Genomic DNA, 14,195 nt, shown 5'->3' with positions numbered 1-14,195 from the left:
TTTGAAGAAATTAAAAGACCTATAGTCGAAAGTACAAAAAGATTTGTATTATAAAATCGTGACAAAAGTTTTTTAATTAAAGCTCAAATCGTGAGGGCTAGAAAAATTCAATACAATAGTAATTTAGGGTGACAAAGGATTCTATTCCATCCGGCCTAGATTGTTTGATGAGATCGTTACTATAAAACAAATGACTTTCTACTTATAATAATCTATAATAAAACCTTTTTGAACTTAGACTTTTTGAATGACTATTACAATTACGCATAATTTTTTTGTTTATAAGCAAAAAATCATGATTAATCATTATTTAAATTATCACAATAATTTTTGATCTCGTATATAGTAAAATAAAAGTGGATATTTATTCACAATCTGTATCGATTGTCTTTTTATACAACTGAACATTAATAAACGTACATCGAGATAACTGTTTGAAATGTTTGCCTAAATTTACATGTACTTAAAATTGTTTATAATTTATCTCGTTCAATACATTATCTAGCTGGAAGCACCTAATCGATCTGGAGCTACATAGCAAGCCTTATCCCTTAGGAATGAATAAGCCCAGCAGTGGGACTTTTACTGTCTATTACTTGTTACTTATAATATATACTTAGTTATATATAAATATAGTTATCAATTGAATAAGAGATGGGCTTTTAATAAATATTAATCTTTATTTAAAGTGGATGAACTGAAATCGAAAACAGTTCAGAAAATGTATATAAAAGCGCCGCTCCTTAATAAGTAACATCAGTTTTCAAAGAACTTCGAACAGGTCACTACGCTTATTTACTTCGACATGAAAGTCGATAGAAGTTGACTTTCCAAGCCGATCTGTTAGCTTTTGTTTGATCCCCAACGAGGTATTGACTCGATAAACAGTTATAGACACTCAAAGCAAACGAGGGTATTGAATGAGTCATACACACGATACGACGTTAGAAACTCCACACCCCACAAATTAGCTAAGTGCACCGGTTTTTGAACCACAATATCAATGACATAGAACCATGTGTCACTCACACTTCACAAACTCAATGAAATTTTTTAACCAAATATTTTTACACGACAACACGACAGGGTTATGAAATATACATATGGATTCTGTTTAGGTTGATATATGTTAAGAGCTATTTAATTCCGGTGTACCGTAATAAAACGCAATAAGCTTTTTGGTGGATAATTAACATTTAATGGACGCTGTAATAAAACATTTTCATAGACAATATGTTTCAGACTTTAATAATGACATTAGTGTTGATACTAGTATTGTATGGGTCATTTTAATGTGCGTATATTCAATGGTTTTATTACAACAATCCTCAAATGTATACATAGACACACTTTTAATATTAATAATAGGTATACCATTGTTATCTGTAAATGGAAACATTTTCTATGAACTCTTCAAAACCCTTTAAAGGTAAAACAATTGACGCTCTAAGTGTGTATAAAAATACGTTTTGGAAAAAAATATATTCAGAAACCGAGGAAACCCACGCTTTATTCTTTGGAAATTTTGATAAATATCATTAAAATTATGATAATTATAATTAAAATTACGTCTATAAACGTACTTAAACAATTTTTGGTTCACTTAGTAGTTCCAATGTAATGCATGCATGCATGCATGCATGCATGTAACGCATTAGTCGATTGATCAAGCGCTATTGACTCAAACAAAACAATCCGTACGATTTATTTGCATATTGTCATAATATTATCAACTCTTCTAGACTTCGCATGTACAATACGACTACTTTTTTAATATAAATATTTTCAATTAGTATGGTTATAGTAAATCTACGACTAATAATGCAGAAATATTTTATTGCAAGCAATGCCGCTGAATGTAGCTATTACTAGTGGAAAACTGACTTCATTTCAATTTAAAGTAATAAAGATTTTTTTCTTTCAAAACTTTCTCCGTCTCAATAAAGATGTCTAAATAAGTTCAGCGTCGAAAGGGTTATAAGTATTTTTGTATATCAAAAGCAATATCGTTCTAATGATTTTTTTCTTTGTTACAGATTACTCCACTAAAAAAGCTAGGGAATATGGAGACCGTCATTCAATATTTACTTCTGGCTCTTGCGCTGACCTCAGTGCAAATATCCTTTACTGAAAGCCGTCTAAATGAAAAACGTAGAGATAAAACTGAGAGGAGATATCATGCTGTACAAGCTAAGGATAATATGTGCGAAATAACAAATAGAGAATCAAAAGTACACTGCTATTGTGAAAACACGGCCATAAAAACCGCTACACGAGCGGACTGCTGGGTTTTTAATGGAGGTATAGACGAAACCGATCCAATTTGGACGAGTTTTAGTTCGCAACCGTATCTTGAAAGATTAACATTCAACGTAAGGTCAGACGGTGCACTCAAATTCATTCCTTTACAAGTAATCCATCGTTTAAAGAAATTGCAGAAGCTATTCATTCATTACGCGACATTAAATAAAATCGAGAAGAAGACCTTTACAAACATATCCACAGTGAGAGAAATAACATTAATGAATGATAAAATAATGGAATTAGATTTTTCCTCATTCTCAAATCTACCGGCACTTGTTAATTTAACGATAAAAGGAAACAAAGTTACTGAAATACAACGGGACGTTTTTGTGGATTTGCCAAATCTCAGATACCTAGATTTGTCATCTAACGCTATCAGTCTTACTCATGATGGATGTTTCGAACATTTGAACGTTCTTAACGATTTAGTCCTTGAAGCAAATTTAATATCTGTATTAACTAGAGATACTTTTAAAGGTCTAGGTAATTTAACAAGATTAGATTTGAGATCGAATAAATTGTCAATGATTGGTGATTTGACATTTTCAGAACTGTGGAATTTAAACGAACTCCTTTTAGACAATAACGAATTGAAATATTTATCTGAAAGGGCCTTTGATGGACTGGCTTTACTTCAGAAATTATCTATGACTGGAAATCAATTGCAATCCATTAACGAGGGCCTATTGGAAGGCGTAAGAGGACTGGAGTTATTAGATTTGAGAAATAATGAAATTGAATTATTAACTTACGAAACTGTTAAACCAATTCTTGAGAATTTGAAGATGAAAACGTCTGTCTTATATTTAAGCGGTAAGTTAGAACCAGCAAACATATTATATATTTATAATTTTATTCATCAATATTTATTTTATATTTATTGTAAAAAATATTCTATGAATTATTTTTAAGCCTCTGAAGGGTGAATGGTCAACCGAGGTCTATGATAAATATTTGTCAAAAAATATCTTTATCAGGCTGTCAATCGAACTTGGGACGATGAGACTTTTTGTGTACTTTTTAAGAGATAAGTCGTCTCGCAGTCATTATTTATTTTATATAAAAGAATATACAAAATATTAGAGACAACTTAATACAAAAAGTTGTATCTCTAAATGAATTTCAACATGCTTTAAAGAATAGTTAAATTTATCATTATTATAAAAATAACCAAAAAAATTAAAAATATTTGTAATTTAAATTTAATACTTATTTTAAAACTCATTTATAACAAACCATTATATTCAATATTAAAAATATTATTTTAGATGTCACAAACGTGTTGTTAAAGATTTAATAACACACAGTGATTGCTTGGGACACACTCACAGGAAGATAAATAACTATATTTTGTGCAAACAATGCCACATTCCCTACGGGGTTCTAATCCCCTACCAAAGAGCAAAAGTACCCTTCGAACGTTAAGGACAATTAATGAGTGTAACAGCTCCCTTTAGCGAGTCAACAATGGCGTAATAACACGATTTAGGCACAATGAAATATGTATTATTAAAAATCAACAAACATAACGGGCGTGTTCTCATGATAATTTTATTATCGACTTTTGTTGACCGTAGATATGAGTACGTTGGATAAAGCCAGAGATTTTTTTTTACATTAGGCCTCGGATTATTATTCATATGAGCTTATAAAGGGCTATAGAATATACCAATGATGTAATATATATATTTTTTTATATTTTGGCATATAGAGTTCAGATAGTGAATACTATTCTACTAACTTTTTTTTTTTTAACAGGTAATCAATTAAACTGTGATTGTCGTTTATCGTGGATTCAACTATTGCGTAATGAAACTAAAAGTGAACCTCTCCGAATAGCACTTGACGATGTAACATGTGTTCCTAATACTGCTAAAAGTGTGGGTGCTTCTAACGATTTGAATGGAGACATAGTACAGGACGAAAAATCTCTTAAAACCGAAAACCTATTCGAATTGGAATCTAGCAGTGACGTCTTCCAACAGGACGGCAATGATGAAGAACTGTTTGGAGAGAGTAATCCATCTTATAAGTTTGAAGCAACTTTAAAACCCATCCCTAATCAAATTGCATTAGTTGATATACCGACGGAATCTTTGCCGTGTCCGGGAGAGCTAATACAGAACGGGGAAGATTCTTTAATGCTTTCATCGAAAGATGAAAGTTATTGGCAACCTAATTCCAGTTTGAAGATATTATCAAGTTTGTCGTTAGTGCTTACGTTAGTAATAATAAGTTTTGTTCATTAAGAACAAAATATTAATTAGAATGGATTTCTAAAGGACTTGATTCTTATAACATCTCATTGTGTTGCTTATTCGAATAAATGAAGAAGACTGGTTAAGGATATGTAATTAAATTTATCTATAGAAGACAATTATTTGGATGGTAATGTTGAACTGAATCGCGTGATGGTAATACGAATTTAGGGCTTAAATTGGTAAGATTAGTTTTCGTAATCAGAAATAATTAACAACGTTGATTTATTATAATGAAAGGGATGGAGGTTTTAAGTATTTCTCTTGTTATATTATGAATTTAATATAAAACGGTAAAAAGTTTGTAATGGAGAAATTAATTAATTTTAAAAGCCCTTTTGTATATATTGCATCGAATATTTGTGAAAATTACTTGTGTGGATTTGTGCACATTATAGTTCTGGTAGTTTCAGTAGCCAACTATTGATATTTTCAATATTCGAAACCACATTTGGCATCGTTTCAAAGATACGAAAAACTTTCAAATAGTAATGTCATGATATAAAATTTATTTTTGACTCGGTAGAAATTTTTCTATTGGATTAAAACAAATGTTAAACATACTTTACAATTTTAGTGGTTTAAATATATTAATCATTCATTACACGTCGTTTAATACGATTTTTGTTTTTTCTAACATGAAAACCTAAAAAAAACTTTAACTTAAAATTATTTCTAAAGAGTTGTTCTCTTAACATTTTTAAAATACCATAAAATTTTTCATGTACAATAAATTTTCTCAACTTGCAATAACTACTAAATATTTTATAAATTCAATCAAGAAAACTTTTATGTGTTTGTTCTACGCACACAACGATACGTTCACAATGTTATTAATAAACCAATACGGCATGTAGCATAACTAAACTGCATCCATAAAATATTTTATAAAAGAATAGACGTGGGGTACCTCAATGCAGATTTTTTCGTCTGTACAAGATCATAGAAACCATTGAATGATTGATCGCCATAAAACGTGTCGTAGTGACTATTGTCAACATTTCAATGGGTCACATCGCATATTTTTTGTCCTTGAATACATCCAGCTTGTGACCAAAGCAATTAAAACTACATAATACTATATAATTTAAGTAACAAGAAAATTATTATGACCAATTACAGCTTTTAGTTGCATTCGAAATTTAAAAAGGTTGAAGGTTGTGAGGAAGCGTTTCGAAAAATAACATTCTCTTCTAGTTTAGTGTATTGTGATATAATTAGTGCTCCTAATTTATAAAGAGTGTCGGTTACGTAGATAAGACATACTTGTACATATACTATAATAAGTTAGTTATATTGCTTTTTTTGTGTGTATATTGAAGACGCTGGTTTACGATTGTGTGTATTTTAATAAATGTATTTAATATTATATAAGCTGAGGTATTTTTATATCTTGAGTTTTATCTATTTTTATTATCGATGTTTTTTAAATATAGAATACTGTTTTGTGAATTTAATTTCCCACTTAACGTGTAAAACGTGTAAATCAAAGCATCAATGTATCATTATTTAGTTTTCCGGTAAACATTATTTAGAAATGTTACTATAGTAACAATAAACTACTTACCTGTTTTGGATTAACGATTTCGATACATCCGGTACATACTGGTAACAATACAAGCGAGAACTTCCCGGCGTTTATTGAGAATTCCTCGATAATTAACGTTAATAAATTTGGAGTCATTGTTTCTCATACATATAAAATAGATAGGCGTGCAAATGGGTCGGCCATCTGATGGTACGTGGTCACCACCATCCATAGACGTTGGTGCCATAAGAAATATTAACCATTCCTTACATCGCCAATGTACCACCAACTTTGGGAACTAATATGTTATGTGCTTTGTGCGAGTAAATACACTGGCTCACTCACCCATTAAACCGGAATAAAACAATGCAAAGTTTTGCTAATTTGTGGCAGAATAAGTGATGAATATTTACTCAGACGGGTTTCCACAAAAAATACGGCCGATATTAAAACAATAAGTTTAAATTTTATTCTTACTGGTGTATATTTTTCTTTCTCACACACATATTTTATTTCTACCCCACACATCTACACAATATTCTATAGAATCTATTTCCAAATATGTTATTGAATAGAAATCAGCCAATAGCCAACAAGAATTCAATATTCACTCTCAAAAATTCTATTTTTAAAATTATATAATTTGAAAACATAATTTAAATGTATAAAACAATTACTTTAGTGTGAATTCATATAACTCTATTGTTTGTAATAACAATAAACGATAATACGATTAAATTTAATATTTTGTGTTCATTTTTATTATAATTAATAATACATATTATAATTTATAGGTATACCTGATTATATTGTTTAAATATAAGCTTTGAGTGATTGTATAAAGTTTGGATTGTAATGTAAAATAAGGGATAATAAAATTTTAAAAATAAATGTTTCTTTATTATTATTTTAATATACATTCAACTTCAAAATACAGATAAAAAATGAATGAAATTTAATATTTGTGTTCAAAATTAATATTTAAATAGCTAAGTTTTTCTAGTTAGTATAATTCTAACCGGATATACGAAATAACCTGTAATCCGATATATATGAAACTCTTGCAAAATGATAGATTGTAGTTTAAGAATTAAAATGTATTATAAAATATTTTCACATGTGTGCTATTGGGAAGCTCGTAACGTCAATGTAGTCTAGATTTTCTTATAAAATGACTTTAAAGCGACTGCCACCAAAACTATATATATATATTTATTTATTTTTAATCTATAATAGGTAAGTGGAATATACGTCTGACCTTGAGAACTAAGTGGTTATGTCTTGTGCCTGAAACTACACATGCGCACAGGTCCTTTAAGCCAGAACACAATAATTTAAAGTGCTATTTACCGGTAGATCAACTTAGACGCCAACTATCTATGGAAAACCTTTAACTGTAAATCGCCATGAGTTTTTACGACAAAAAGTTAGCGTAACAACATCCAGTTTGTGATGGGATGGCTCCAATCCCCACTCATAATAAACTTGTTGGTTTAATAATATAATATCTATAAGTTATTATAAATCTGTTATGTATTTTACCGTAGAAAAATATTTGTTTATTTCATATAAGAACTTTTTACATAATAATATACATTTTAACGATTACTGAGAATGAATTATTATTATGAGACATATAAAGAAAATCGTAGATATTTCCTTTAATATTTTTGTGATAACAATCTTTTATACAAAAATATTTTATAGTTTCCCAATGGTTACGAACATATTCATAGTCTGACATAACATCCACCCATGCACATAAAATCAATACAAACATATTTGCTTGCAACTAAATTGAAATTATCAAGAAATAATACCGTTCATTTACTATTTCTCAACTGGAATATGAAGTGATTTCTTTCAGAACAGTACTGCAGTGCTCTGTGCCACATTACTCTGTAATTTCCGTCTTGAAGTATCGGCCTGTGGAATGTTCCTTTCTGGGCAGTTATATTTCCTACATACGAATTGTTTTGGTCATTATCCTAACAAATTACAACAATGTACTTAAAACGGAACCGAAATATATCGTTTATACAATTAAATAACTTGGCATTTAGTTTGTGGATAATTGTGACTACGAAAGTAGTTTTCGAATTATATGGTTGACGTCGCAGTGCTATCGCATTAGAACAGGACTTTTATCGTACAGCACAGGAGCGGTTTTTCATACGAAATGACTCGACGCGGGAACATGCGGGAACCGTCCGTCGGATATTAATCGGTAGGTCGGCAACATCACAAATGCTATATACAAATATACAAGGTATAAAATCATCGAAATTTTGCAAAGATTATGAAATTCGTATTATTTCTGCAGCACTCACAATAATCTGAGGCTCGACTGAAGCCAAGTGTAAGTGGAAATGACTAAAATACAGTAGAACTACAATCGTATATCCTTTCAAGTGAGACGGTTCATGTCGTACTGGTACCGTCCTTTTTTTTTTTTTTTTTTTTTTTTTTTTTTTTTTTTTTTTTTTTTTTTTTTTTTTTCTCGCTGGAAAAACGCTTTACGCGCTTCCCCCACGTGATGGTAAGTGGGGGGGTGTGTGGGACTCCCCGGAGCCCTGGACGCGGAGTGCGCCCAGGTGCGCCGGGTTTACCCACTAAAAAACCAGCGGTACCCTCTCCGTCTTTCGGCGAGCGCCACGGGATCGCTTACGCATGCTACCGTGACGCCCTGACGGTCGGCCTCCAACACCTAGAAGGGGTTCTCAGGGTACTGAGACCCTCCTAGTCCCTGCGACGCCTATTGAGGCGGGGGGAGAAGGTGCGCGTAGCGCTTCTTCCTCCTCCCTGGTCGTCTTCGGCGGAGCGGGTCTGCAGCGGCATCCTCTTCCCGCTCCCGCTCTGCGGCTTCCTTCTGCGACATCACGTTTTCGCAGAAGGAGCGCATCGCCGACCAGCACGTCTCGCTACTGAGCATTTCGTTGACGATGCTCGGCAGCGAGAGGTCTCCGCCCATAGTCGCCGCCAGGGTGTGCCTCTGGGGCCCCCACGCAGCACACTCACTCAGGGTGTGGTGCGACGTGTCGACTGGCGCACCACACTCGTGGCAGGAGGGTGACACCTCCCGCCTCGCTATTCCGTGCAGGTACTTGCCAAAGCACCCGTGCCCGGTAAGTACCTGTGTCATCCTGAAGGTGAGTGTGCCCTTCTTTCTCTCGACCCAGCGACTCAAGTGGGGACGGATCGCCTCCACTGTCGCCAGGCCCGCCGTGGGTGACCCCAGATCCTCCTGCCATCGGACGATCAGGGCTTTCTGGGCTAGAGCCCTGATCCGCCCGACCTCCGCCGACCCTGGACGGTCGCCGCGGTTCCTCGATTCGACCCGGAACCGGTACACCTCCGCGAGCACCTCCGCCTGGAGCTCCCAGGGAGGATCGCCCGCGAGAAGTGTCGCCGCAGTCCATGACACCGTACGGTACCCTCTGATGCCTCTCACCGCTATGACCCTCTGCGGCTTCCGCAGCAGGGCCCGATTGTGAGCGGTGAGGGCGTCAACCCAGATCGGAGCACCGTACAGCGCCATCGACCTCACTACGCCGGAATAAAGACGCCGGCATAGCGATCCCGGTCCTCCCACATTCGGAAGGAGGCGGCCGAGAGCGGCGGCGGCGTTGATGAGCCTCGGGCCAAGATGGACAAAATGCTGCCCGAAGCTCCATCGACCGTCCAGGATGAGGCCCAGATACTTCATCTGGGCCTGCACCTTGATCACCGTCCCCCGGACGGTGATACTCGCCCCTCGTGGGGGTCCTTTCCGTGGACCGTGGAATAGAAGGGCCTCCGTTTTATTTATGGAGACCCTCAAGCCCAGCATTCCCATACGGTCCACGGTGAGAGCCGTTCCGACCTCGGCGAGGCGAGCTGCCTCCCGAAAGTCCCGCCCAGTCGCCGTGACGAGGGTGTCATCAGCGTAACACAACACCCCCATCCCGGGAAGGACGGGAGCTCGCAGGAGCCAGTCGAAACCGACATTCCACAAAATTGGGCCGAGAACCGACCCCTGTGGAACGCCGCAACCTACCCGACGCCGGACCAACCGCCCATTGACCCCCGCCCAGAGGACCTCTCTGTCCTGGAGGTACGCCTCCAGTAGCCTCCTGAGATAGGTCGGCACCCCATGGTATCGGAGTGCCTCCCGTATCGTCTCGAAAGGGAGACTGTTGAAGGCGTTCGCCACGTCGAGTGACACCGCCAGGATGACTTGTCCCCGGGCTACCGCTTCCGTCGTCCGAGTCTTCAGGGCGTTCAGAGCGTCGACCGTCGACCGGCCCGCCCTGAACCCGTACTGAGCCTCTGAGAGACCCGGACCGACCTGCTCGAGGTGCTGAACGAGACGGGCTGCGAGGATCTTCTCGAAAAGTTTTCCCGTCTCGTTCAGCAACACAATTGGCCTGTACGCCGAAGGCGAATCCATCGGCCGACCTTCCTTCGGCAACAGGACCAATTTCCCTTCTTTCCAAGGCTTCGGAAACTGCCCGCTGCACAGGCACTCGTCGAACAGCTCCCGAAGCCTTGCACCCAGGAATTCCAGGGCGTCGCACAGAACACGCCCTGGAACCCCGTCCGGACCCGGCGCCGTGTTCCTGGCCCTCAAGCGGCCGAGGGCCATCTCCATCTCCCGCTCCGTGGTCAGTGGTGGAGCCACTGCGTCTTCGATCACGGAGCGGGCCATCTGTGGAGGGACATGCTCGCCTGGATGGGGGAAGAGTTCCCCGACCAGGCGTAGGAGGAGTTCCGGCGGCATCGTCTCAGTGACGGGGGCGCCTTGGTTGCGGAACTTCCCGCGCACACCGCGATACGGGCGCCCCCACGGGTCTCGATTGAGACCCGCCAGAAGCTCCTCCCTGGCCTTCTCCTTGGCCTTGCTTATCGCCAGCTGCAGATCTTTTTTCAGCTGGCGATAAGCATCCAGCATCTGTCTCTCCAGATCCGTGTCGAGGCCGTTGCGCCTTCGACAGCGGACGTAGGCCCTCCGCGCCCGGCAGCAAGTCGCCCGAAGGTCGGCGATTTCGGGTGACCACCAATAGACGTGCCGACGCGGAACCCTGCGCCGGGTCCGAGGCATGGCCGCATCGCAGACTTCCTTGAGCGAACTGCGCATGCGGCCCGCCAGCTCCTCTGCGTTAGCGCCCTCCGTCCTCCCTGCGGAACCCCACCGCTGCACGATCGCGGCCTCCTTGACCAGTTCTCGATCGACCTGGCCGAGAGACCACCTCGGCAGCGTGGTCGGCACCCTCTGGGGTTCCGCCGGCCTGCGAGAGGTGGAGATCTCAAATCGGATGTAGCGGTGATCCGATAGAGTCTCCACCTCCTCCTCCACTCTCCAATCGACCACTCTGCGTGCTACGACAGGGGTGGCGAACGAAACGTCCACCACGGAACCCCCCTGTTGGCGCACGCAGGTGTGAACCTGCCCCTTGTTGAGAAGGGACAGGTCGGAGAGCAGTGCCCACACCTGGACGGCCCTTCCTCGCGGATTTGTGGCAGGGTTGCCCCAGGCACGCGACTTTGCGTTTAGGTCACCAAGAACCACTGTCGGTTTAGGCGACTGCCTGGCCACCGCAGATCTGACGAAGCCGAGATAGATCTCGAACTCAGCCAGGCTGCGGTTCGGGGAGAAGTACGTTCCAACGACCACGTACTCCCCCCACCCCACCACTACGTAACCCGAGCCCCTTTCAACGAGTGAGATAGAGGGACCCGTTCCGCTTTTCGCGAGGACCACCACGGTACCATCCGAGTCCCCTACCCAATGAGGTAGGGGCGGGACATAATAGGGCTCGCAGGCCACCGCCAGATCGATCCCCCACTCCGCCATGGACTGCAGTAGTAGGTCCTGAGCCCCGGCGCAATGGTTGATATTAGCCTGAAGGAAGCTGAATTGTGCGCTCATGTTGACATTGCAGCTTCCTCCTCTGCTGGGCGCTGTCCGACGTTGGTGGTGGACTGGGTGCCTAAGGCCACCTTACCTTTCGTGTTTGGGGGATTACATTCCTTTGACCCCATCATGTGTCCGGAAGGCTTGCCAGCGTCTGTGCACACCGCACAGCACAGCTTCCCGGTGCATTCAGCCGATTTGTGACCATCAGCGCCGCACCGGAAGCAAAGGCTCCCTCGATCCGCACTAAATGGGCATAGCATCCTGGTATGGCCAAGGCCCATGCATTTGTAGCAACGCAGAGGGCGCTGCTCCAGCACGTAAACCCTGGCCGAGCTCCACCCAACCAAGAGCCGACCGGCGTCAGATAGTTTCTTCGCCGCAACTATTGGGCATGTCACGCGGACCATACCCATGTAACTGTGCGCACGTGCAATTTCTCCACACCTTATCACTTCAGTGGGACAGTTACCCTCGCGAGCGACTGCCGCGATGATCTTATCTTTGGTGACGGAGTCGTCTAGCCCCGTCAACTTTATGTCCACTTTCCGTATGGGATGGACGACGTTGGCCACCCCATCCAACACTGTGCGGAGTTTGTCGGCTAGTTTTTCTACTTGGCTCGACTGTGCTCTCGGCAGCTCCAGCACTCTGGCCCCCGTCGCCGAGCGTCGGACTTTTAACCCGCCATTGATCCCGAGTTCCTGCAATTTTATGCCTTGCTCAGCGCGTTCCAAGACCTGGGCATATGTGACACCTTTCTGCTCCGCTTCCGGCTGCAGCGTAACCACCACTGCAGCTGTACGAGGAGCAGTCAGCTTTGGCTTAACCGCTTGAGGTGCCTTAAACACCGTGGTCTTTGTTCCAGCTGGACCAACTGGAGGGGAAGCCTGTTTCCCCTTCTTTCCTTTTTTAACCACAGTGGACCAGGACATCTCCTGGGCCATCTGTGGCGGAATCATCTCCGGCGCGATCGGGACGCTTGAAGGGCCAGCGATGGGTGCCGGTGGAGCAGCTGGTGGCACCCGCATAGTTGCGGACTTCGGCGGTGGAGCCGAATGAACTGCCTGCGCGTGGGTCACAGTAATTTGCTGCGCTGATTCCCGCCTCTTATCTGCAGCTAATGCAGGGCGCTGTATTTTTGCAGGAGGGAGGCGCTCCTCTAATTCGGCAAATCGGGCGTTGAGCATTACGCCTATCGATGACATAATGGAGGCCTTTAAATTATCCACCGTGAGAGCATCTTGTGCGGAGCTGGTGGACGCCTCATTTACCACAGCGACCTTGGTCCGCATCTCCGCGAACTCGCGGCGGTGAGCCTTCACCTCAGCCTTAAGGCTGTCCACCTCTTTGCGCAGGCGTCCATTATCAGCGCGGAGCTTTCGAGTTTCCTCGGCTTCTGTCCGAGACGCTAAGGCATCTACAATGGCCTGTAGTGCAGCCGCCGACTCCCGCAGTTTTTTGCCAAATCCTCCTTTTAGGTTGGAGGACTTTTGTGCCACCTCTAAAATGAGGGCTGCGCTTCGGCCCGCCTGTGCACGAAGTTCCTCCGCGCCCATTTTCGTAGGATCCTCGGCGTGGACATCCGAGGAGGAAGATTCCTCGGAGTCCAAAACAGTCTGAGGAGGTTCCTTTCGAAACGCTCGACTACGAAGCGATCGTTCGAAGGCCTCCTCTCTAGCCTCATTGGTCTTAGCCTTCAGCTCAGCCTTAGCCCGAGCGAGGCCACTGCCACGACCTTTGGCAGTTTTGCCGCGAATAGCAGGCTTGCTTTTCGCAGCCATTCTCGTCTCCGTCTCCGTGTCAGAATCGGAGTTAAAAATAGTGAGGCCCCCATATGGCCGTTTTCGGCGAACTAGGGCGTCGGACGATAACTCCGTGTCGACTTCCATCGCCGAGAACAAACAATACAAAAAAAAAAAAAAAAAAGTACTGGTACCGTCCTGCTGTAGTATATCCTCGTACATAAATCAAGAGTATCAACCGTGCAGCAGCAGTCCAACACAATTCGTCTAATTTGGATGTACCCTATGTAATTGTTGGCTATTCTGGTAAAAATATACCTAATTCCAATCGATGAAAGAGCTGTATTTTACACTATAAACGATTCTTGATTGGTATATCGTTATATATCATTTATAATTATGCTCCTTCACTAAAAATATACTCAATAATTTTCCTTCCAAAGTTCTGATAACAGCTTCGCCTACAT

At 41.6% G+C, this 14,195-nt stretch overlaps 3 protein-coding genes across 3 annotated transcripts; 1 reads left to right on the top strand and 2 right to left on the bottom strand.

Annotated features, from left to right (window-relative positions):
* Positions 1 to 2,063: 2,063 nt before the first annotated feature.
* Positions 2,064 to 4,804, top strand: LOC125068820 (connectin-like). The gene is made up of 2 exons (XM_047678140.1): positions 2,064 to 3,117; positions 4,063 to 4,804. Exons 1-2 carry the CDS (start codon positions 2,064 to 2,066, stop codon positions 4,551 to 4,553), a joined length of 1,545 nt encoding a protein of 514 aa, XP_047534096.1. The 3' UTR covers positions 4,554 to 4,804.
* A 3,109-nt stretch (positions 4,805 to 7,913) lies between these two features.
* Positions 7,914 to 11,998, bottom strand: LOC125069009. Its single transcript, XM_047678411.1, has 2 exons — positions 11,629 to 11,998; positions 7,914 to 8,050 (listed from the first exon to the last, which is right to left on the bottom strand). The coding sequence occupies exons 1-2, from the start codon at positions 11,996 to 11,998 to the stop codon at positions 7,914 to 7,916; spliced, it is 507 nt and encodes a 168-aa protein (XP_047534367.1).
* Positions 11,995 to 13,875, bottom strand: LOC125069007. Its single transcript, XM_047678410.1, has one exon. The coding sequence runs from the start codon at positions 13,873 to 13,875 to the stop codon at positions 11,995 to 11,997; it is 1,881 nt and encodes a 626-aa protein (XP_047534366.1).
* Between the last annotated feature and the right edge of the window lie 320 nt (positions 13,876 to 14,195).

Source organism: Vanessa atalanta, chromosome 14 (genome assembly GCF_905147765.1).
Source record: "Vanessa atalanta chromosome 14, ilVanAtal1.2, whole genome shotgun sequence".
Classification (NCBI taxonomy): Eukaryota; Metazoa; Arthropoda; class Insecta; order Lepidoptera; family Nymphalidae; genus Vanessa; species Vanessa atalanta.
This window is presented reverse-complemented; position numbering and strand designations above follow the sequence as displayed.

Coding starts and splice junctions, on each gene's coding strand:
- LOC125068820 (XM_047678140.1), top strand. CDS start 2,064: ATGGAGACCGTCATTCAATATTTACTTCTGGCTCTTGCGCTGACCTCA. Junction 3,118..4,062: donor GTCTGTCTTATATTTAAGCG/GTAAGTTAGAAC, acceptor TTTTTTTAACAG/GTAATCAATTAAACTGTGAT.
- LOC125069009 (XM_047678411.1), bottom strand. CDS start 11,998: ATGAGCGCACAATTCAGCTTCCTTCAGGCTAATATCAACCATTGCGCC. Junction 8,051..11,628: donor TAAACCGACAGTGGTTCTTG/GTGACCTAAACG, acceptor ATTCGTATGTAG/GAAATATAACTGCCCAGAAA.
- LOC125069007 (XM_047678410.1), bottom strand. CDS start 13,875: ATGGAAGTCGACACGGAGTTATCGTCCGACGCCCTAGTTCGCCGAAAA.